This window comes from Schistocerca americana, chromosome 7 (genome assembly GCF_021461395.2).
Source record: "Schistocerca americana isolate TAMUIC-IGC-003095 chromosome 7, iqSchAmer2.1, whole genome shotgun sequence".
Classification (NCBI taxonomy): Eukaryota; Metazoa; Arthropoda; class Insecta; order Orthoptera; family Acrididae; genus Schistocerca; species Schistocerca americana.
Window position 1 is genome coordinate 578,452,558 of NC_060125.1, and position 25,252 is coordinate 578,477,809.

The 25,252-nt window shown below is 42.8% G+C and overlaps 1 protein-coding gene across 2 annotated transcripts in view; it reads left to right on the forward strand.

Moving 5' to 3' along the window:
* The window catches only part of LOC124622376 (dolichol kinase), a 65,577-nt gene that overhangs the window by 11,213 nt on the left and 29,112 nt on the right, over nucleotides 1-25,252 (forward strand). For both annotated transcript variants that reach the window (XM_047148062.1, XM_047148061.1), the window contains exons 3-4: nucleotides 920-1,140; nucleotides 5,185-5,373. In XM_047148062.1, the coding sequence (XP_047004018.1) occupies nucleotides 920-1,140; nucleotides 5,185-5,373 (410 nt within the window). The remainder of the gene's footprint in view (nucleotides 1-919; nucleotides 1,141-5,184; nucleotides 5,374-25,252) is intronic.

Sequence of the window (25,252 nt, forward strand, 5' to 3'; positions counted from 1 at the left end):
ACCGAAATTCACTAATTCCCACTATATCTAACTTTAACATATCCATTCCCTGTTTAAATTTTATAATCTACCTGCCCGATTAATGGATCTGACATTCCACGCTTTGATCCATAGGACACCAGTTTTCTTTCTCCTGATAATGACGTCCTCTTTTGTAGTCCGCACCCCGAGATCCGAATGGGGGACTATTTTACCTCCAGAATATTTTACACAAGAGGACGCCATCATCATTTAACCAAACTGTAAAGCTGCCCTCAGGAAAAATTACGGCTGTAGTTTCCCCTTGCTTTCAGCACTGCAACATAGCCCTGTTACATTTCATCGTCATATCCATACCTGACAACGGAAGCCACAGAATAAATGAAATGTCTTACCGCACCTTGAACAGCAAACCAATAACACTCAAAAAAAACACCAAACACACAAACAAAAAAATTGATAACCATTGAAAAAAATTCCAAACCTTAGATCCGAACTACAAACACAGTCAGTGACTTCACACATCCCACACCAAGGCTCAAATGAACCCAGTACCGCACACTACATTCAGCACATACTCACACACCACCAGAAGGCGCCATCAGACACAAGACGACATCTACAAACACAACCAATTCATAAACTCCACGCCGTAATGATGTCACACACCATAACACCCTTACGTCGTGGGTGAGAGCAGATGGGTGGAATCGGACGCTTCCATTGATCCTGAATTGAATATGTAGTGTAAACTTCATGTTTTCAGGTGCATTCTCTATTAAGCTTCTTGGTAGTTATGATGTCTCTATTGTACAGTTATTACCAGGATGCCAAAATACTCCACATTCCTCTTACTGTTTTTTCATTCTTGGCCTGATGTGTTGACATGCATATTTTAGCACAGTTATTACAACATTATAATACATGTTCTTTGTTTTAGGCGTACCACTATGCTTTATTGGTTCAGTGTTGGGTTCATATGCCTATACATTAGGCATTCCCACTATTTTAACACACTGCCCAAAATATTTCACATATGGAGAAGCAGGGGTTATTGTGCAGTCTTTCTTGACATTTTTATTTTCTGCTGCAATCAACATACCTCGCTTCTGGAATATGACTTCACTTGAAGACATTGATAGAGCTACAGTGATATTACAGGTAATTAAAACAATGAACAGGTGCAGTTGCATTTTAAGGTAATTATATAACAAGAGATTTATGTGTAATAACTCACTACAAAAATTCCTTTAGATAATGGAATTAAAAAAATTAAGGTTTGTTCCAATCCTTCTGGTGTACTGCTACTTCATGACACAAAATCCCAAAGTAATGGATGTTTCAAACATTTTGCAACAACCCTCCTCAGGGCAGCTCTCATCATTTACGTCAACTGGTGGACTTCGTCACTGAAGGCCAATTCACACTGGCTGTCATGGCACCGTCACGTCACGGTGTATTCACACTGTCCATCATGTCATGACATGTCAAATCAGTTCAAGTCACTTGATCTGAGCTTGCTCAGCTGTCCTCAACTTTTTTCTCAGGAATTGCGACTTTGCAAGATGATTGTGAAATGTTTTTAAGCACAAGGTGTACATACACAATGCGGTAGCTTATATAATGGGTGCTGGAGTCCACACATGCATGGAAATGACATTTATTGGACTCAGATTGTTTGCAGCTTGCAGGGGTAGCTTGTATATTGGAGAAGGAAGGCAGATGTGTAAAACAGTACAAAAAATAGTCTCAAAAATGTCATTACATGAAACAGAAAGGGAATTTCACACAATACAAGGAGGTAAAGCACGAGAAACGTGCGCTGCAAATTTTAGAAAGTTGAAACAACAGTTTTTTCTCATTTGTTTTGTCAAATTACACCCAGAATTACTGAAAGGAACATCTGCCATCACATCCGTGAAAAACTGGTTTGTTTAAGATTAATTTTAGTTGCCAGTGTACAAATTTTTGCACAGTAGGCATATTTTCATTACCTTTCCCTTAAAGATTTCTAGGATTTCTTTACATTGTGTATTTGGCTTTAATAGTTAGTGCTCTATTTGTACTTGCATTACCCACTGAAACCACATTGTTAAATATTGACCACTGATGCCCGAAGAACTTTCACACACATTCCCGAGAGCTACTACAATGAACAAGCCTGCCACAACATATTTAAACAAACAACTCTAATACATTACTTGATGTATACTTCACTGAAGAAGCTTTTGTCCACTGTTGCAGTGTCTGAAGGTTTCAGTTCATTTCTTTATGAAACACTAAAAATGCCGGACACCACACAAAAATAAATTACATGTACTAATCAGTCTGATTCTACCCAAAGTACTTTCTCACTTAAAGTTGCAGCCATATTGCAAACCATTTCATTGTAAAATATTAAAATGGTTCTGGTATGTATACAAATTCACTTTGTAAACGTAGTAAAGGGCAAGTAATTCAGTACATTCATGTCATACAATTCAGACTGCAAACCCGTTGCTTCAATTAATCTTTCATCATTTATTATAAGCTTTAACAAAAGAAATAATGAAACAAAACAACATATTACAAATAGCAAACAGATAAGTGATATAAACCTTGAAAACTATGACAAAACAAAATATGAAGATCACCATACGGCTGTTTATTGGGAGGAAATAAGCTTGGGGGTCATGTAATCAATAATGGTTGGATGATGCCAACCATCAAAACTTTCTTCCAGAGAAACCTTGATGATGCCATATCATGATGGAAAGCCAGTATGTGTGTCACCATTTGAAATGCATTTGAGAAAGTTTTGACATGATGTAGCAGACATGACATGATGGCCAGTGTGAATTGGTCTTAAGTGGAAGCATATAACCCAAGTTTGTCCCTTTGTGCTTTGGTAGTAATCTCTGGTGAAAACATGAGTTCCATACCAATTTTCCCTTTGTTAGCACGTTTTATTTATCCGCCTATTGGCAAAATGCTGTGTTTCACATTCGCAAGCCTGTGATAAGTATTTGCAATTGTTCCACATCTTGGTCTGCAGTCATAAACGTTGAAATTTTGTTACACTTGAACTTCTTGACTGTTTTGGAGGTCCAACATCAAATTTGACTCATTACTTAATGGAATTATGCTCAGATGTGTGGGACTCTTACCAAACAGAAATAACAGGAGATACTCAACTTGTAGAAACGATGGCAGTGTGAATTATCACAGGTTTAATAGATCTTGTAACAAAACAGGGGCCTCCCTAATATTACTTCTACAAGAAATGGCTGTGTTCCTTTAAAAAAAATTAATAATAAAATGATTGATGATTCAAATTGAAGTGGGATTTGGCACAGAAAACGAATATGGGAACTCTATATGTAGCACTGGGATAAAGACAAAAAGCTTTGAGTATTCCCAGAATTCAGATTATTACTTACTTGGACTGAAATAATTACTGATATTCATCACAAAGGGAAGTAAGGTCACACAGTGACTGGAATACTGTATAGTATAATGAGTTCTAAGATGCAAACAAATGCCAGCAAGTATGCATCTCTGATTTAAAATTTTCATGTGGTCCATATGATTTACCAATGAAAGTCCACCTACTCTACCCTGATAAGTCACACACTTGTGTGGATGGTTTTACCTCTGAAGAGTTGTCCAGAATGCACCTTGTGTATGGTTTTGCTGAATGCATTGGGAGAGACTGCACAGAGAAGCTATGCTGAGCTGTTAATGCAGAAACAGTAACCAAAGAAGTGTGTCTTAATTTTGTCCACCATTGTCAGTGTTGCTGCTGTGACTGTTATTCTGTAAAAAAAGAAAACAAACTGTCTACAGTCAGAAATCGTCATTTCTATTCCAATACATGATGCATTGTGAGGATTGGGAGTCATATTCAAGTGCTTCATCAGTCTGCATCATTGTTTGAAAACAATTATTACTGGCCCTGTTAAGACTACATAGGTATACTACAAGGCAGCACATCGTGACTACAATTTTTGTAAAATAAAGCTGCAATGTGCCACATTGTAATACACCCATGTACACTTAACAGGACCAGTAATAATCTGTTTTTTGTTTTTTAAATGTATAGCTGATCAAGCACCTGAGGATGAACCCCTTGGGCTCAAAGTGCGTTGTATGTTGAAATAAAAATCATTATTTGTGACAGAAGTATTTTTTTCTGTTTAAGAAAGTATCTGTTTTTTCTTCTGAGTGTTGTTGCATTACTCTGTTTTGACGACTGCATATTATACTGTTGCAAAGATTTTTGCCCAGAAACATGGGTAACTGAAGGAACAAACTGAATGAATTGTAATTATAGTATCACTCAGTAACAGGCCACAAGAGACCACATGTCCCTTACATCAGAATACAGTACTCAGAAACCTTGAACAACCTGTAATATTTTGTCAGAGTTATGGTTCAGTGTATCACACTGAATGTTGTCTAAGCAACTAATTTGAGTGTTGGTCCAACTTTTTCTTAAAATCATTGACCATTCTGTATTGCAGTTCACATTTTGCCTTTGTCTCACTTGCACCAGACAGTTATTCTTCCTCCATATTCTTTGATTTTAATCCATTCATGTGCTGGGTTGTTATTGATATTGTTGTTGTTACTACTACTTATTATTTATCAATTCTAATCCTTTTTTTACATAGATTTGTGTCACATTGTACCCCATAAAGACAAACCACAGTAGTTGTTGAAAGCTGATCTTACTTGTGTAATACATAATTGATAACTGTAAATGCTAATCTGAGATGAAGAGGTTGGCACAGGTGAGGCAGTTGTGGCATAGTTGGAAGACTGCTGACCAAAAAACATTGTTAATTCTTTTAAGTGACAAAAGGTGTTTACTCACCCAGTAATAAAATACATGCATTCTTTTAGGAATAACAATGAATAAATCTGCTTAATTTACTGTATATTTTTATGTCTATTATGAGGCCAGGGAATCATGAGCAAGACAAATTATGCATAGCAATTCCAGTTGTTTATCGGGGTGTGTGTGTGTGTGAGAGAAAGAGAGAGAGAGAGAGAGAGAGAGAGAGAGAGAGAGAGGGAGGGAGGGAGGGAGAAGCAGTTACAATGTTGGTTGCTTCTTTGTGTCCCTTTTAAAATGAGTTAATATATTATGAAGGTCAGTGTCACCTAGCTTGCAGAGAAATTGTGTGTTGATATACTAAGTCCTTTTGCAAATGAAATTTACAGGTTGGCCTGGTGGGTGTGACAGTTATTTGTCTAGGACTGTGGCTGGTTCCAGCTTTGAGAGCAACAGTTGGCTTCTACAACATTTGTGCAAGTGTACTCGTTGGACTTGTGATCCTCCCATTGCACATTATCATGGGAGCCAGTCCAGTTATGTGGATTATCCAGTTGCTGTTTGCAGATGTGAAAACGGTAAATTATGTGAAGGATTTTTTTACAAACATCTGTTAGATCATGCTGTTGTAATCTAATATTATTGTTTTCAAATTTGTCATTTATTATTGTTAGGGAACTGAAAATATAGCATTTATTTTTAGCAAAATTAGCATTTTTTCCCATAATTGATGTAGTTTAAAATTGTTTGACATACAAATTTGTTTGCCACGCTTTGTGTCTAGGTTTTAGTTGATCACAAAAGAAGATAAAAAGAAAAAAAAGCCATTGTTGGATTGAAATAACAGTAATAAGGAGACAAACTAGTTTTTATTCTCAGTAAGAAGAGTTTTTGAGTGGAATGTTTGCCTCTACAGAAATTTCAATTATTTCTCTGGAATAGTCTTTGCTTACTTTCTTCTTTTGGCTTTATTTAAACTTTCATCAAATGATTGCTGCTGTTGAGAAACAGCTGCATTTCTCACTGGTGAGCAGCGTGCTTTCCTGATTTAAGGTGTATGTTGACCTTTTGTTTCTTTTCCTGCCCAGTTCAATAATTACAAATTCTGCAGAACACTATTGAATCTGTGGCATTTAATCCATGGTTAGCATACAGTAGAGCCACACAGCAATCAGTCACAATCCCATTAGTTTTTATTAGTGTTGCAAATCTATGTTTTGACTACAAGTGCCAGTCTTTGTTGCCTTTTCATTGCAATTCAATAGACTCGTGGAGTTCATGTCATGTTCCTATAGGTGTACAGGCCTTCTGCCTGTGCGCCTTTAAGAACATATGGTGACATGAACTGCCACAAGTCTATTGAATCGTAACAAAAATACATTGAAGATGGCTATTAATATCTGAAATCTAGATTTGCTAGAGTGATAAAAACTAATGGAATTTCGACTGACAACTGTGTACCTCTCCTTTCTTATAGTCTACAGTCACTGTACTTGGTGGTTCCTGGTGGAATCAAATTTGGCTATACTGTAGAGCCCTTTTCAATGCTGCATATAGGACTGACAAGATAGGGGATGTAGGGGAAAAAATAACTCTTTTTCATTCTTTTGAGGAAGACTGTTGATGCAATTCCTGCAGTGCAGACATTACAACGTAGTGTGAGAGTAAACAGATGATTTCAGATGTTCAGTTGGCGAGGAGTGCTATGCAGGTGAGAGACGAGCCCTGCTTCCTTCTCACAGTTCAATAGCCTTCAATGATTGTGTTTCTGTGACAGGAGAATTGATACATGGATCGCCAATACCTTGTGGTGTCATGAGTCGTACTCTGATCCCTTGATGAACCAGAAATAGTCTCGTCTCTCATTTCAAAATAAGAACAGAAAATAACATGCTATGCAAAACAAGAATAAAGTGGCGTGCACAAAGCATTTGGCAACAGCTAGCACGAAATTGAATTTTGTGGTTGGCAACTTCGTAAATGAAGCGGTTCAGTGCAACCTCTGTTGGTATCTTATGTACCCCACACCAGAAGCTGCCATGTTACAGTGACTGCAGTTTTGCATAATACCAACTTTAGTTAGTAGACAAAACAGGCCCGTCTCTTTGGCTGAGTCCTAAGTTGCCATATGCAGCATGTATGTTAGAGATCATTCAACCATGCATTTTTTGATGTGGGATTGGAGTGCAGCTTATAAGTGTACTGTTATATCCTTGTGTCGACACTCAAGTGTGAAATGTATTCTGCAAACATACATTCTCTTTCCAAATTTTGGTTCACTAGATGTTACGCAATACTGGTAACTAATAATTGCTTACTTTCATCATCTATCTTTATATGCAAAAAATAACGCTTTTTAAAACTATCTCTGATAAAATAGAGTTCATCTGGGGGGAAAATCTCTGTGAAATAGCATTTATTACATTAATTCACATTTTTCCGCCATTTTGAGGCAGAATTCGCACATATTGTAAATGCAGTTTTTTAAGGTCTCTTATTATTAAAACAAACACAGGTCAGTGAGGTGAAAAATGGAATTTCACATGAAGGTTTTTGGTATATGGTTGTCATTGTAAGATTTTCATGCATGCCCAGCACAGCAGTCGAATAGCTTCATTCACCTTCAGGTAATCAATTACCTCCAGATAAGACTATTAGTAGTTGCTTTGGATGAGCCATTGATGATACTAGTCATGAATGTTGACCAAAATCAATTTTTCCAGATTAACATCAACATTGTGTGGAATGAAGAGGATTGGAATGTGAATTACAGGAGGTAGAGACATATTTAGGAGTATTGAATATTGCAGCACTTCTGGTTTTGTGAGGAGATATAGGTGTGTAAAATATTGTATCCCAGAGGGTTGTGGACAATTCAACCACGCTCAAAAGTGGACTTGCATTATTTTATGTTAGGAAATGCTCAAAAAATTCAACCAAGGAAATCCAAAATCAACATTATAACAGGAGGCAATATTTATACATGCTCCAAACTAAGCAGCAATTGGCTATTTGGGTGTTCAAAGATCACCCGAAACCAACAGAAGTATCTGAGACAAATCCATTGTGTACTTCTACCTGTACACTTTACCATTGTGAGCAGCCAGAGAAATGGAAAAAAAAACTGAGGAAGGCTTCTCTTGACTTATGTTGGGAGTACCATTCAGAGAGAAATGGCTAGGATGAAGTTAGTGGGACTGAGTGAAGTGCAGTGGCAGGAAAAACAAATAGGGGTAATGCACAAGCATTTTGAAAAGTAATTGAGGTTCATGGAGAAGAAATGTAGAAACTTTGTGGTTTGCCGATGTTATTGTAATTAAGTCACAGATGGGCAAAGGACTTGCAAGAGTTAGTTGAAAGGAATAAATAGTGACTCAAAAATAATTTATAAGTTGAACATGAGCTTAAGTGAAGCAAGGGTAACGGAGTGTAGCCTGGTGTTGCTGAGGAATTCATTTCAGTTGATGTGAACTTTTTCAAGCAGTCTTCTGGCTGATTTGATGTGGCCTGTCATGAATTCCTCCCCTGTGCCAAGTTCTTCATTTCATAGTAGCACTTCAAACCTGCGTCCTCAATTGTTTGCTTGTATGTTTTCCAATCCCTGTCTATCTTTACAGATTTTACCCTGTACAGCTCCCTCTAGTCCATGGAAGTGATTCCCTGATGTCTTCGTGGATGTCCTACCATCCTGTCACTTTGTCTTGTCAGTGTTTTTACATATATTCCTTACCTTTTGATTCCTCATTCCTAACCCTATCAGATCACCATGAGTACACAGCACAGGGTCAATCACCAAACCGTACCTCAGGAATGCCCTCCATTGCTTACATTCTGTTGTTTGGTGCAAGAGACCATACTTGCAGTCAACAGGAAATTGGTGCCTCTATCACAACGATGCTCCACCACATTCCTCATACATCATTCAGAAGTTTTTGGTGAAAAACCAGAATCCTGTGCTTCAATGGGGTCCTTACTCTCGTCATCTGGCCCCTTGCAACTTCTAGCTGTTCCCCAAACTCAGGAGGCCACTGAAAGGAAAGCTGTCTCAGAAAAGGGAGGACATTATAGCAGCAGCAACAACAGCTGAGCTAAACTCCATTCCAAAAGAGGCTTTTTCGGCATGCTGGCTCTGCTGGGAGAAGTGTGTGGAGTCCCAAAGGAACTGCTTTCAGGGTGATTAGGTGTCCAGTGCTCCAGGTAAGCCAGTTTGTTTCTCCTGGCCATGGGTCAATTACTTTCCTAACAGACCTCGTATTATCGCCATTTTCCCCAATGATTTTAGAAATTATGATGGAATGTTATCTATCCTGTCTGCCCTGTTTGATCATAAGTCATCCAAAGCTCTTCCCTGTCAACTCCTATTTCTTCAGTCATTTCATCAGATAACACCTTTTTCGGTGACTCCCTTGACCACTAGTATTGGGCTCACCCTTCTTCTTTATTATGACCAGGAGTTCTCTTTCAGCTACTACTCCAGCAGCTTAACTTCATGTTACCTACCACGTGCCTGATGTGTGTGAACCCTTCACCACCTTGGCTTCATGTGGCAGCTCATGTTCATCTTGGACTTCATTTGCTTCCTAAGGAAACAGCTCCAGATTTGATCTCTCACTGTAAGTTTCTTGACCTTCGCACGCAACTTCATCTACACTGATGGCTTTAAGACTGACTGTGGTGTCGGGTATGCCTTCGCCACTGATGCAGACTATTATCGCTCCCCTGCGGGTCCGGGGGATAGAATAGGCCCAAGGTATTCCTGCCTGTCATACGAGGCGACTAAAAGGAGTCCCTCCCCCTCAAGGGGGTAGTTAGCGCCTGCGTCTGGAGACGGACGGTTCCACGATCTATATTTGTGGTCATTCTGGTTTTTCACTACTTCTCTTTTCTTCCTTCCTTTGGTTGGTTCCTTTCTTTGTTCTTCTCCATCTCACTGTCTACCTTACTCTTTCCCTTGCCTTCTTCTCCTTGCCTTTTCTGGTCTCCGCCTCGGCGTTTGAGACAGTCTGTCCTCTCTCTCTTCTTTTTCCTCTTCTTCCTTCCTCCCTGTGCGCGCCTGAAGGCTGACCCACGCGTTCGCACGCGTAGATGGTGACGGGGTAACGCGTAATTCCCCGCCCTGGGTAGACAAGTAAGGCACGCACATACCCCCTGGTAAAGGCCAGGCCCAGGGAGGGGTGATTGCCTGAGCTGATACCTTCTGACCATGCCGATTGGTCCCTCCGTCTGTTTCTCGGGAGGTGTGACCTGAGGTGTCAACATTCACCTAAGGCGGGAGTGCCCTCTGAGAGGGTCCCCACAAGGAAGGAGCACGCCATCGGAGACGCTGGCAATCATGGGGGATTCCTCCGCAATGGATTTCTCTTCTTCTTCTCTCTCGACTTCTGCCCACAAACAGAAACTTGACCAGCCACCAGTGACAAAAGTACTACCGTCTGCCCCACAGTTCCTCGTCGTTTCTCGATCTGAGGACGGAAAGGATTTTTCCTCAGCCAACCCTTTCGTTATCCAGAAGGGCGTAGATGCCATAGCCGGAACTGTTAAGTCTTGTACCAGGTTGCGTAATGGTACCTTGTTACTAGAAACTGAGAGCGCCTTTCAGGCACAAAAACTGCTTCGAGCCACACTCCTGTACACGTTCCCTGTCTGGGTGGAGGCTCACCGAACTTTGAATTCATCTCTTGGTGTGGTTTATACTAGATTACTCGACGGATTGACTGACGAGGAGATTCAGTCTTTCCTCGCTGAGCAGGGCGTGACGGCTGTCCATAGGGTCATGAAAAAGGTCAACAATGACCTTGTACCGACCCGGACACTTTTCTTGACCTTTGATAGTGTTCAGCTGCCATCGCGCATCATAGCGGGCTACGAGGTTATTTCTGTTCGCCCCTATGTCCCGACACCTACGCGCTGCTACCAGTGTCAACGTTTTAAACACACTCGCCAGTCTTGTTCCGTTGCGGCCAAATGTGTCACTTGTGGCAGGGATGCCCATGAGGGTGACTGTCCACCTCCGTCTCCTCGTTGTGTGAAGTGTCAGGGTGACCATGCAGCGTCCTCCCGCGACTGTCCCATCTATAAGGAAGAACGCTGTATCCAAGAAATTCGGGTCAAAGAGAAAGTGTCCACCTCGGCTGCTCGCAAGCTATTTGCTAGTAGGAAGCCCACGCTGCTCCCAGTGGGGAAATACAGTACTGTCCCCGCCTCTCCTCGGACTACCAGGGAGGTGGCAACCCAGACATGCGATCTGACCTTCAGCACCACGGTCGTCCGTTCGGCCAGTGCTAATATCGCACGGTCGACGTCTCCTCTTCCTCCCGTCACCCCACAGACACAAGCCCCTTCATCAGCTTCTGCCAAGACGAAGACCCAGAAGTCAGATGCACGGGCCTTCAAGAAGGAACCGTCCCGTGCAGACTTCCTACGTACCTCTAATTCCCAGCCGTCAACCAGTACTTCCACCAAACGACCTTCCAAGAAGGCTCATAGGAAGCACAGTTCTCCTTCTCCGCCACGGCGCATTTCTTCTCCTGCGCCACCCAGCGGTTGCCACCCCAGGCCGTCATCCGTTTCGCCTGGCTGCACCGCTGGTAGCCGACCATCTGGCCGTTCACCGGCGGAGGAAGCTCCCCTTCCCGGCCATCTTACCAAGATGGCCGATGAACCTATAGAACCAATGGACGATGACTGTCCGCCTACTGATAGCGGCGGCAGTGCTCACTCGAAGCCGGGCCCTCAGCGGCCTTCAAGGTGACCCCTTCTTTCGTCTTCCTTTTCTTCTTACGATGGCACTTATTCACTGGAATATTCGCAGCATTCGCTCCAACCGGAAGGACTTGAAGTTGCTGCTCCGCTTGCACCGTCCGCTCGTCGTAGCCCTCCAGGAAACGAAGCTACACCCTTGCGATCAAATTGCCTTGGCACACTACACCTCTGTGCGTTTTGACCTACCCCCTGTGGTAGGTATTCCGACTCATGGAGGGGTTATGTTGCTGGTCCGGGATGATATTTACTACGATCCCATCACATTGCACACCGGCCTGCAGGCAGTTGGCATCCGAATTACTCTCCCCACTTTTACATTTTCCATTTGTACCGTTTACACTCCATCGTCGTCTGCCGTTACCAGGGCAGACTTGATGCAAATTATTGCTCAGCTACCTGCACCATTTTTAACTGGAGACTTCAATGCCCACCATCCCCTTTGGGGCTCTCCAGCATCCTGCCCGAGGGGCTCCCTGTTAGCAGACCTTTTCATCCAGCTCAATCTTGTCTGCCTCAATACTGGCGCCCCTGCTTTTCTTTCGGACACATCTCACACCTATTCCCATTTAGACCTTTCTATATGTACTACCCAACTTGCACGCCAGTTTGAGTGGTATGCACTTTGATACATATTCGAGCAACCACTTCCCGTGTGTTATCCATCTCCTGCAGCATACCCCCTCTCTGTGCTCATCTAGTTCGAACATCTCCAAAGCAGACTGGGGGCTCTTCTCTTCCAGGGCGACCTTTCAGGATCAAACCTTCACAAGCTGCGATAGTCAGGTCGCACACCTCATGGAACTCGTTCTCACTGCTGCTGAATATTCCATCCCTCACCCTACTTCTTCTCCACGTCGCGTACCGGTCCCCTGGTGGACCGCAGCATGTAGAGACGCTTTACATGCTCGTCGACATGCTTTACGCACCTTTAAACGCCACCCTACAGTGGCGAATTGTATCAATTATAAACGATTACGTGCACAGTGTCGTCGTATTATTAAAGAAAGCAAGAAAGCCAGCTGGGCTGCTTTCACAAGCACCTTCAACAGTTTTACTCCTTCTGTTGTCTGGGGTAGCCTGTGCCGGCTATCTGGCACTAAGGTCCACTCACCAGTTTCTGGCTTGACGGTCGCGAATGACGTCCTTGTGGCCCCTGAGGATGTCTCCAATGCCTTCGGCCGCTTTTTTGCAGAGGTTTCGAGCTCCGCTCATTACCACCCTGCCTTCCTCCCCCGAAAACAGGCAGAGGAGGATAGGCCACCTAACTTCCGCTCCTCGAATCGTGAAAGTTATAATGCCCCATTCACCATGCAGGAACTCGAAAACGCACTTGCCGGGTCACGGTCCTCCGCTCCAGGGCCTGATTCTATTCATATTCAGATGCTGAAGAACCTTTCTCCTGCGGGTAAAGGTTTCCTTCTTCGTACTTATAATCGCATCTGGATTGAGGGACATGTTCCCGCATGCTGGCGTGAGTCTATTGTTGTACCGATTCCTAAGCCGGGGAAGGACAAGCACTTGCCTTCCAGTTACCGACCCATCTCGCTTACCAGCTGTGTCTGTAAGGTGATGGAGCGAATGGTTAACTCTCGTTTGGTTTGGCTGCTCGAATCTCGACGCCTACTTACCAATGTACAATGTGTATTTCGTAGGCGCTGCTCTGCTGTTAACCATCTGGTTACCTTGTCGACCTTCATTATGAATAACTTCTTGCGGAAGCGCTTGACCGCGGCTGTGTTTTTTGATTTGGAGAAGGCTTACGACACCTGTTGGAGGGCGGGCATTCTCCGCACCATGCATACATGGGGCCTTCACGGTCGCCTCCCTCTTTTTATTCGTTCCATTTTAATGGATCGACAGTTCAGGGTACGTGTGGGTTCTGTCCTGTCAGACACCTTTTGCCAGGAGAATGTGGTGCCACAGGGCTCAGTTTTGAGCGTCGCTCTCTTCGCCATAGTGATCAATCCAATAATGGATTGCCTCCCAGCTGATGTATCAGGCTCCCTTTTCATGGACGATTTTACCATCTATTGCAGCGCGCAGCGTACGTGTTTCCTGGAGCGCTGTCTTCAGCGTTCTCTTGACCGTCTTTACTCCTGGAGTGTCGCCAATGGCTTCTGTTTTTCTGCCGAGAAGACGGTCTGTATTAACTTCTGGCGCTACAAAGTTTTTCACCCGCCATCCTTACGACTCGGTCCTGTTGCTCTCCCATTTGTGGAGACAACAAAATTTTTAGGTCTTACATTTGACAGGAAACTTAGCTGGTCTCCACATGTCATATTTGGCTGCCCATTGTACCCGTTCTCTAAATGTCCTCCGTGTTCTCAGTGGTATGTCATGGGGAGCGGATCTAACCGTCCTACTTCGCCTATATCGGTCGATCGTCCGCTCCAAGCTGGACTATGGGAGCTTCGTATACTCCTCTGCACGGCCATCCATCTTACGCCGCCTCAACTCCATACAACATCGGGGTTTACGTCTTGCGATCGGAGCGTTTTATACTAGTCCCATCGAGAGTCTTCATGCTGAAGCTGGTGAATTGCCACTCACCTACCGGCGCGATATACTGCTTTGTCGGTATGCCTGTCGGCTACTGTCAGTGCCCGACCACCCATCTTATCGTTCCTTTTTTGACGACTCTCTCGACCGTCAATATGGGTTGTATGTCTCTGCCCTGCTACCCCCTGGAGTTCGCTTTCGTCGCCTCCTTCAACACCTTGATTTTTCACTCCCTGCAACCTTTCGAGTGGGAGAGAGCCACACGCCACCTTGGCTCCAGGCTCAGGTTCGCGTTCACCTTGACCTCAGCTCGCTCCCAAAGGAGGTTAACCCTGGTTCGGTATACCACTCCCGTTAATATGACCTTTATTTATACAGATGGCTCTAAGACCAATGACAGGGTCGGGTGTTCTTTTATTGTCGGGGCACAAAGTTTCAAATACCGGCTCCATGGCCATTGTTCGGTCTTCACAGCTGAGCTCTTTGCCCTCTACCAGGCTGTTCTTTACATCTGCTGCCACCGACATTCTGCTTATGTCATCTGCTCTGATTCCCTGAGCGCACTCCAGAGCCTCAGTGATCCGTATCCGGTTCACCCTTTCGTGCACCGGATCCAACACTCTCTTCAGCAGCTGGTGGACGACGGTTCTCCGGTTAGCTTTATGTGGGTTCCTGGCCATGTCGGTATCCCTGGGAACGAAGCTGCAGATGCCACGGCCAAGGCTGTGGTCCTCCAGCCTCGGACAGCTTCTTGTTGTGTCCCTTCATCAGATTGTAGCAGGGTCATTTGTCGGCGCATTTTATCGCTGTGGCATGCCGATTGGGCTGCACTTACGGACAACAAGCTTCGGCCCTTGAAACCTCTTCCCGTGGCTTGGCCGTCCTCCTCACGCCCTTCTCGGCGGGAGGAGGTCTTTTGGCCCGGTTACGAATTGGACACTGCCGGTTCAGCCATCGCCATCTGCTGACGGCTGCGCCGGCGCCGTTCTGCCCATGTGGGCAATTGCTGATGGTCCGCCACATTTTAACGTCCTGTCCGGATTTTAACACACTGCATCTTGATCTTGGCCTGCCATGTACTCTAGATGCCATTTTAGCGGATGACCCACGAGCAGCTGCTCGCGTTCTTCGTTTTATCAATTTGACAAACCTCTCTAAGGACATTTGATTATGCTGTTTTTTTTTTAATCCTATCCATGTCAGTCTGTCTTTTATCGTGTTTTCCCTTTTAGTTGCTGTTTTTAACTTGTGCCTCGCGGTGCATTCCTAACGTAGTCTGGGCGCTAATGACCATTGAAGTTGTGTGCCCTAAAACCACAAAAAAAAGAGAAAATAAATAAATAACAGACTATTATCGGTATTGGCTTCCAGAACACTGCTCAATATTTACAGCAGAGCTCTTTGCGCTCTCTCTCTCTCTCTCTCTCTCTCTCTCTCTCTCTCTCTCTCTCTCTCTCTGACCATCCAGTGCAACCAGTGCCACAGGCTTTTTTTATCATCATATGCTCCTATTCTCTGTGCCTTTCAGAGCTTGTGTGTGATGTACATCTCTTTGTGCAGTGGGTCCAAGAAAGCTACCACTTGCTCACTGTTGACAGTGCCACTGTGACATTCATGTAGGACCCTGGTCACGTCAGTCTGATGGAAAATTAAGCTGCTGACGGGATAGAGGGATACCAAGACCTGACTACAGTAAACAGATGCAAATGAATGTCTTGTTGTAGCAGTTAATCAAAGATCAAGAATAGACTAGAATGGAGAGCTGCATGAGACCAGTGTTTGGACTGAACACAACAGCAGCATCAAGTCAAATGCCTCTTTCCTTCTTCTAATGTGAGTATAAATATTGCTACTTCCTATAAAAGTCGGTCACAGTTTAAAAGAGTCAAGAATAGAAGAAATTCCTTCCTACGATGCGAAATAGTACGGCTGGTCTTGTCAAAAATTTAGCCAGGTGCTAAAATATTGTCTAGGTAAATTACACATGCAAGAATCTGAATGTTGTGAATGGGCTTGATGTGCTGTAAGGGATATGTAATTCCTTTCTCCTCTAATGCATTTCAAGAAAACACATAGAAACTGGCTCACTGTAGTAGCTCTCCACAGTTGCATCGACACATGACAATAACAAGAAACTGCTTCATGCGTTTTTCAGTTCTAATGACATGATGTGTTATGGTACTTTTTCACTGTGGATATCTTCAGGGTTAAGTCCCAAAGCCTCATATGGGCTATGTATCTCGTAACACAAGTGTAGATATGGAAAAATGTTTCCCAAGGGTTCTAACTATGCTTCAGAAAGCGATAAGATTTACAGAGAGTAATTATCATGTTGGAGCAACTGTGAAAACTTTTGCAACCAATAACATTATACAGACTTTGGTGGTAAATGCTCTTTGGTCAAGTGCTTATTATGGCATACTGAGCAGCTAGCAGCATGAATACATATCTACACTTTTCCACTCACGTAACAGTGTGACTTCCGTCAGAAAATCAGATGTCCTAGAAAAAAATAAAATACGTCTGCTGAAGTTAGTCATCTTGCTGAAATTTGCAACTATTTCTGTGGTTACTTGAAATTCAAAAAAAACATTTCATTTGAAATCTGCAGCAAGTTTTATTTATGTCAAGATCAAAAAGACACATTACTGATTACTTTAAATGTAATGCACATAAATTAATCAAATAGCTATTTTTTATGAAGTCGTCAAAGTATAACTTGAAATTGATAGCTGTGAGATTTTTGGAAAAAACTTGATTATGTATCAAAAGGATAGGCAAATGGGAAAAAGTGGTAGTGTATTTGTCACTGTAGACAGGAAACAAATCCATTGACACAGAAATTGCAGATGCAAGTGAGATTGTTAAGGCAAGACTCAGTAACAGGGATGGGCATAAAACGATAATTGGATCGTGCTATCACCCAGTTGACTCATAGATAACTTGAATTCAGTTCTATGTAAGTTCCCCAATCGTACCATAATCATCAATGGAGACTTTAATCATCCAATAATTAATTGGGAAAACTAGTTTTGTGTGTGATGGGTGTGATGAGACATACTGGGAAAACAGCATGTCTGAAAACTACATCTACATGATTACTCTGCAATTCACATTTAGGTGTTTGGCAGAGGGTTCATCGAACCAGAATCATACTATCTCCCTACCATTCCACTCCCGAACAGCGTGCAGGAAAAATGAACACCTAAACCTTTCTGTTAGAGCTCTGATTTCTCTTATTTTATTTTGATCATCATTCCTACCTAAGTAGGTTGGGCTCAACAAAATATTTTCGCATTTGGAAGAGAAAGTTGGTGACTGAAATTTCGTAAATAGATCTCGCCGCGACAAAAAACGTCTTTGCTTTAATGACTTCCATCCCAACTCGCGTATCATATCTGCCACACTCTCTCCCCTATTACGTGATAATACAAAACAAGCTGGCCTTTTTTTGCACCCTTTCTATGTCCTCCGTCAATCCCACCTGGTAAGGATCCCACACCGCGCAGCAATATTCTAACAGAGGACGAATGAGTGTAGTGTAAGCTATCTCTTTAGTGGACTTGTTGCATCTTCTAAGTGTCCTGCCAATGAAACGCAACCTTTGGCTTGCCTTCCCCACAATATTATCTATGTGGTCTTTCCAACTGAAGTTGTTTGTAATTTTTACACCCAAGTAGTAGTTGAATTGACAGCGTTGAGAATTGTACTATTTATCGATGGATTTCTATTTGGAACTCATGTGGATCACCTCCACTTTTCGTTATTAGCGTCAACTGTCACCTGCCACACTATACAGCAATCTTTTCTAAATCGCTTTGCAACTGATACTGGTCTACGGATGACCTTACTAGACAGTAAATTACAGCATCATCTGCGAACAACCTAAGAGAACTGCTCAGATTGTCACCCAGGTCATTTTTATAGATCAGGAACAGCAGAGGTCCCAGGACGCTTCCCTGGGGAACACCTGATATCACTTCAGTTTTACTCGATGATTTGCCGTCTATGACTACGAACTGCGACCTTCCTGACAGGAAATCACGAATCCAGTCGCACAACTGAGACGATACCCCATAGGCCCGCAGCTTGATTAGAAGTTGCTTGTGAGGAACGGTGTCAAAAGCTTTCCGGAAATCTAAAAATATGGAATCAACTTGAGATCCCCTGTCAATAGCGGCCATTACTTCATGCGAATAAAGAGCTAGCTGCGTTGCACAAAAACGATGATTTCTGAAACTATGCTGGTTACGTATCAATAGATGGTTCCCTTCGAGGTGATTCATAATGTTAGAATACAGTATATGCTCCAAAACCCTACTGCAAACCGACGTCAATGATACAGGTCTGTAGTTCGATGGATTACCTCTACTACCCTTCTTAAACACTGGTGCAACCTTCGCAATTTTCCAGTCTGCAGGTACAGATCTGTCGGTGAGCGAGCGGTTGTATATGATTGCTAAGTAGGGAGCTCTTGTATCAGCGTAATCTGAAAAGAACCTAATCGGTATACAATCTGGACCTGAAGACTTGCCCGTATCAAGCGATTTGAGTTGCTTCGCAACCCCTAAGGTATCTACTTCTAAGAAATTCATGCTAGCAGCTGTTGGTGTTTCAAATTCTGGAATATTCCATTCGTCTTCACTGGTGAAGGAATTTTGGAAAACTGCGTTCAATAACTCCGCTTTAGCGGCACAGTCGTTGGTAACAGTACCATCGGCACTGCGCAGCGAAGGTACTGACTGCGTCTTGCCGCTTGTGTACTTTACATACGACCAGAATTTCTTTGGATTTTCTACCAAATTTCGAGACAATGTTTCGTTGTGGAACCTATTAAAGGCATCTCGCATTTAAGTCCGTGCCAAATTTCGCGCTTCTGTAAATTGTAGCCATTCTTCGGGATTTCGCGTTCTTCTGAACTTCGCATGCTTTTTCCGTTGCCTCTGCAACATCGTTCGGACCTGTTTTGTGTACCATGGGGGATCAGTTCCACCTCTTACCAATTTATGAGGTATGAATCTCTCAATTGCTGTTGCTACTATATCTTTGAATTTGAGCCACATCTTGTCTACATTTGCATAGTCAGTTCGGAAGGAATGGAGATTGTCTCTTAGGAAGGCTTCTAGCGACACTTTATCTGCTTTTTTGAATAAAATTATTTTGCGTTTGTTTCTGGTGGATTTGGAAGAAACGGTATTGAGCCTAGCTACAACGACCTTGTGATCACTAATACCTGTGTCAGTCATGATGCTCTCTATTAGTTCTGGATTGTTTGTGGCTAAGAGGTCAAGCGTGGTTTCGCAACCATTTACAATTCGCTTGGGTTCGTGGACTAACTGCTCGAAGTAATTTTCAGACAAAGCATTTAGGACAATCTCGGAAGATGTTTTCTGCCTACCACCGGTTTTGAACAAGTATTTTTACCAACATATCGAGGGAAGGTAGAAGTCCCCACCAACTATAACCGTAAGAGTGGGGTATTTATTTGTTACGAGACTCAAATTTTCTCTGAACAGTTCAGCAACTAAATCATCGGAGTCTGGGGGTCGGTAGAAAGAGCCAATTATTATCTTAGTTCGGCTGTTAAGTATAAGCTCCACCCATACCAATTCGCACAGAGTATCTACTTAGACTTCACTATAAGATAAACCACTACTGACAGACACAAACACTCCACCACCAATTCTGCCTAATCTTCATTCCTGAACACCGTCTGAGACTTGGTAAAAATTTCTGCAGAACTTATTTCAGGCTTTAGCCAGCTTTCTGTACCTATAACGATTTCAGCTTCTGTGCTTTCTATTAGCGCTTGAAGCTCAGGGACTTTCCCAGAACACCTACAACAATTTACAACTACAATTCCGACTGTTCCTTAATCCAATCATTACCTAGAGCAAATAGCTAAGAGCACCGGTCATGACGAGAATATATTGCATCTGCAGTAACTGCAGTAAATAGACATGACCCCTTTGAGAATGTCCACAGCTAAACTGGTATCAGTGACCGTGATTGCAGTTGCGGCAACAATGATTACCTCAGTACAAAGGACAACTGAAACAAGTAGCAAGATACATATAGTGAAACCCGTATTTCACATTTTCATGAGGTTCAGACTTGAAAAAACTTGAAATTGACGAAAATGCTGGATCAAGGAAAGTATTAAAACCACCTAAAATGTGAGCAAAACTACATGTAATTGGCATATATGATTAAAAATCTCAATCCTCTCCAATACTTCGTATAAAATCTGTGTAGACATCTGCTTAATGTCATACTTTTCACCATTGCTGTTATTGTGTAATGTGTATCTTACATGCCACACTTCATATGCTCATGACCATTAAAATGTTATTTTAACCTTCCTGAGAGAAATGTAGATGTGAAAAAATGAGTTCACTTCCCCAATTGACGTTACAAGCTTATTTGAAGTGGACTCAGTGAATTTCTGCACATTGGTAAAATTTAAATTTGAAAGAAAGCTCAGGTGCTACAGTTTCGCTTCATGCCCTCAGTCACAGCTGATGTGGCCTGTCATGAATTCCTCCCCTGTGCCAAGTTCTTCATTTCAGAGTAGCTACAGTTTTGCTTCATTCCCTCAGTCACAACAGCCAATCTTTATGATGTACAGCCTGTGGTGCAAAGTGTATACATGAGTAGTGTATGTAGTTGTTGCAACTGTATCACATCAGATTTGAACACGAAAGTCTTTAAAATGTGTTGTCGCAAAACCTTTGCTCTGTTTCCATGTGAAATCCCTGTCATAACACATCATCTGTATGAAAAGTATATTTTCAGCACTTCACAAAATGCTTTCACCGCTACCAGTACTCCCATCACTGAAGAGCCACTCCCCCTCTCCGTACATCCAGTAGGTGAGCTCATTTTACATGTGTTGGTGTGGTGTGGTAGCTATGCTGGCTATTATGTGACTTAACAAAAGTCACCAAGCAATAAGAGTTCACTAGCCGAAGTGGGCCATGTTTCCACGATTATGACTGAGCATGTTCTTAGAGACTCAATGTTCAAATTAAAGAGTTGATGATTGATATTGTTGCTGAATACAGTACATCAGAAATAAATGCAAAAAGATGAGACCAAGTTATAAGTGGCACAAGATAAGATGGTCACATATTGGCTCAATCCAGAACGCTTTTTCCATTACTGCTGCAACCATGAAGTAGTGGTGTCATAATTGTGTGGTGAAGCGCAATTGTGTTGGCAACAATGATCATGGATTATGTTAGTATTTGCTCTCTCACATCTTCCCTCCACAACTGCATAAATATTCCTGTAAATCCTTCACCATCCTTGGTGCGAACCATCTGTCTTTTGTGCCACTTACAAATCGTTAAGTCACATCAAATGTCAATAGGAAGAAAAAGGGATGAAGTCAAGTGAGACATTGAGTAAGTACTTAGAATCAAGGTAAACCTTACTAGGAGGAAATGTAAAATCGGGGAATTTTTAGCTTTGGTCTTATATATTTTTCATAGGGGTCACTAATTAATGGTGTAGAATTGCAAAAAATGTAAAATCAGAGATTGTAAAATCAGAGATTGTAAAATCAAAGTTCCCCTGTACATCCAGTAAACTAGATAAAAAAATCAACAGTGCCATATCTCAATGAGGAACTTCAAACTTTCAGCACAGAGCAGGAGCATCTAGAGCAGGCTGTTCCAACCGAGCTCCAGGGAGCCGGAGCGCTCACTGCGACAGCTCGGAGCCCGCGTGGAGGGGGAAAGCGAACTCACTGCCCCCTGGCCGCATGCAGCCGCAAGTGACGCAATAATCCTTGTTCAATGACAGCTATGACTAGCTGCGGGAGCCCTGTACCTCTGTTGGAGGATACCTTTCTATTCATTGACAAGGATGGTCGTCCGCAATGTCTTGTATGTCATAAAGTATTCAATTCTACGAAGAGGTACAATGTACAACAACATTATACACGTCTTCACGCTGCGCACTACAATCAGGCAGAAGGCGTTGCACGCAGAGAACTGGTAGCCAGGCTTAAGAACGACATAGCAGGAGACATAAGTTCAAAAACAGTTTCGTAATACGGAGGGTATCAAAACATGCAACATAGTTCGTGTTCTGTAATGCGCTTATAATTTTCGGGTGAATGAGAGCGGAGAAAACACTACTGAATCTGCACTTCGAGCAAGCTACAGGGTCGCTCACATCATTGCGACAAGTGGCAAGCCATTTTTGGTGGGACCACTCGTAAAATCGTGCATGGTAGCTGTTGCAAAATGTTTGTTTCCAATGGAGGTGCAGGCAATTGAAGGGGTTTGCCTGTCGAAGCAAACAATGTCTCGTCGAATCCTGGACATGGCAGCGGATTTAGAGACACAGCTCAGGAGAAAGGCGGAGAGCTTTGTTGCATATTCGCTAGCGCTTCACGAAAGCATCGACATATCGGACTGTGCTCAACTTGCAGTCTTTGTGCGTGGTGTCGACATGGAGCTGCAAGTAATTGAAAAACTCTTGGATCTGGTACCACTCGATTACACCGCAACAGGACATGACATTTTTGAAGCTGTTTGTGAATCAGTGGACAATATGAATTTGCTGTGGGATAAGCTCCATTCTGTAGCGACAGACGGTGCACCACAAATGATCGGGCGTCACCAAGGTTTTGCTTCTCGTTTGAAAAATACTCGGGGACGAATTCGGGAAAGACATTTTGACTCTTCATTGTTTTATTCACCAAGAGGCACTGTGTGCTGAAACAGTAGAGCTAGGTGGCGTAATGAAAGATGTCGTGAAGTGTGTGAATTTTGTGCGGCATCACGGTATGAATCATCGCCAATTCAAAGGATTCCTGAAAGATATCGAAGTGGAGTATGGGGATATACCTTACCACAGTACATTTCGTTGGCTGAGTCGGGGAAAAGTTCTTAATGTTTTCTTTGCCATTCGTGAGGAAATATCCCTTTTTCTCGAAATGAAAGGGGAAGAAATGCGTTGTCTGAAAGATATAAAATGGATATCAGACCTGGCGTTCCTAGCTGATATAACTATGCATCTGAATAATTTAAATCTGTCACTGCAGGGCAAAGGGCAGCTAATCGTTGACATGCACGACCAGATCAAAGCATTCATGGAAAAGTTACGTTTATTTGAGAGGCAGATGAGTAATGGACATTTAACGTTCTTCAGTCGTCTTGCTTCTTTAGAACTACCTGAAGGTACTACTTTCGGCGATTAGCAAGCAAAGTTAAAGCAGCTCATCGCGTCGTTTGAAACACGATTCCGAGACCTCACTAGTTTGGAAATGGAACTTAAGGTGTTCAGCACTCCTTTTTCAGTTTCCCCCGATGACTTGTCACCGTCACTTCAATTGGAGATCATTGATTTGCAAAATTCAACTTTGTTGAAAGAGAGGTACAACAACACGTTGGATTTGTCACGATGGTATCGTTCATTACAGCAAAAAACATTTCCCAAGCTTCACAACAATGCCGCTCAGATCATGTGCATGTTTGGATCTACGTATTGTTGTGAGCAGCTTTTCTCTGTAATGAAAAGAGTAAAAAGTAAAAAGCAAGGAACGATCGTTTCTTCAGAACGCAACAATGAAGGCCATCCTCCGCATTAACTCTGCAAATACTTCGACGCCCGATATTTCCGATCTTGTAATGAAAAGAAAATGTCAAGCTACAGAGACCCAATAAAGTTAGTATGCAATTTCTTGTAAAACAGTTGTTTCTTATTTATTTCCTGAACACCGTATTTCCTGGTGTAGCATGTCACCACGTCTTAGCAGCTAAGAGTATGAGGTTTTCGATCTTGACGCAGCTGGCACATCAAAACGCTTGCCTTGCTGCCTGCCTCAGCCAACCGTGCCGCGTGCCGGCCCACTTGACTGGTTACAGCGAGCGACACGGCTCCCTGGAGCAGGGAGCGCTCCGCAGCTCACAACGGAGCCGACGAGCTAGAACAGCCTGATCTAGAGGAACTGTGACTCAAGTTTAAAAGAACAGTGTACCTTGCACTGGATACATATATATCCAGTAGAACAGTTCATAATGGGAAGGACACCCCCCCCCCCACTCCTCTCTTCCCCCCCCACACTCCCCCCCCCACTCCTCTCTCCCCCCCCCCCACTCCTCTCTCCCCCCCCCCACACTCTTCTCTCCCCCCCCCCACACTCCTCTCTCCCCCCCCCCACTCCTCTCCCCCCCCCCCCCACTCCTCTCCCCCCCCCCCTCCCCCCCAATGTATATAGTTACTGCTATAAAAATCAGAGATTATGTGCAATAGGTGTAAAACAAAGCATAGGACTTAAGATAGAGATATGCTGAATGAAACGCATGTGGCTGTCAAGAAAGCAATGTGTGATGCTTTGTGACTACCATGGCAGTATGTTGTCAACTGATGTTTCACAAAACCAAAGAATTTCTGATCGTATGTAATGGCTGTTAGTGGTGCTAAAGTTAGTGTCCAGCCTGTAATGAATGAGACAAGAACTGAAATTCAGGGTAGCAAAGCAAAAACTGAAATGTTTATCTCAATTTTCAAATGCTCCTTTACAAAGAAAAACCCGGGAGAACCACCTCAGTTCAATGCTGAAATAAGTATTAGTGTCAGTGGTGTTGAGCAACAGCTGAAATATTTAAAACTGAACAAAGCTCCATGGCCTAATGTAATCTGTATTAGATTCTATACCGAATTTGTCGCTGAGTTAGCATTTGTCGCCGAGTTAGCATTAATCTGCCTATAATCCATCATGGGCCCGTCAAACAATGAATTCTGCCAATTTTGTGGAAAAAAAGCTCAGGTCACACCTGTCTACAAGAAGAATAGTGGAAGTGACCCACAAAACTACCATCCAATATCCTTGACGTCAATTCATTGTAGAATCCTAGAAAATATTCTGAGCTAAAACATAATGAGGTATCTTGAACATAATGACATCCTCAATGCCAACCAGCATGGATTCCGAAAACATCAATCATGTGAAACCCAACTCGCACTGTTCTCACATCATACGCTGAAAGTTTGGATCAGGGCAGTCAGATGGATACTGTATTTCTTGATTTCTGAAAAGCACTTAACTCGGTACCTAACTTACACTTACTGCTGAAAGTTCAATCATATGGAGTATTGAGTGAAAATCGTAACTGGATTGAGGACATTTTAGTAGGGAGGATGGAGAGATGATGTCATATGTAGGAGTAACTTCAGGTGTGC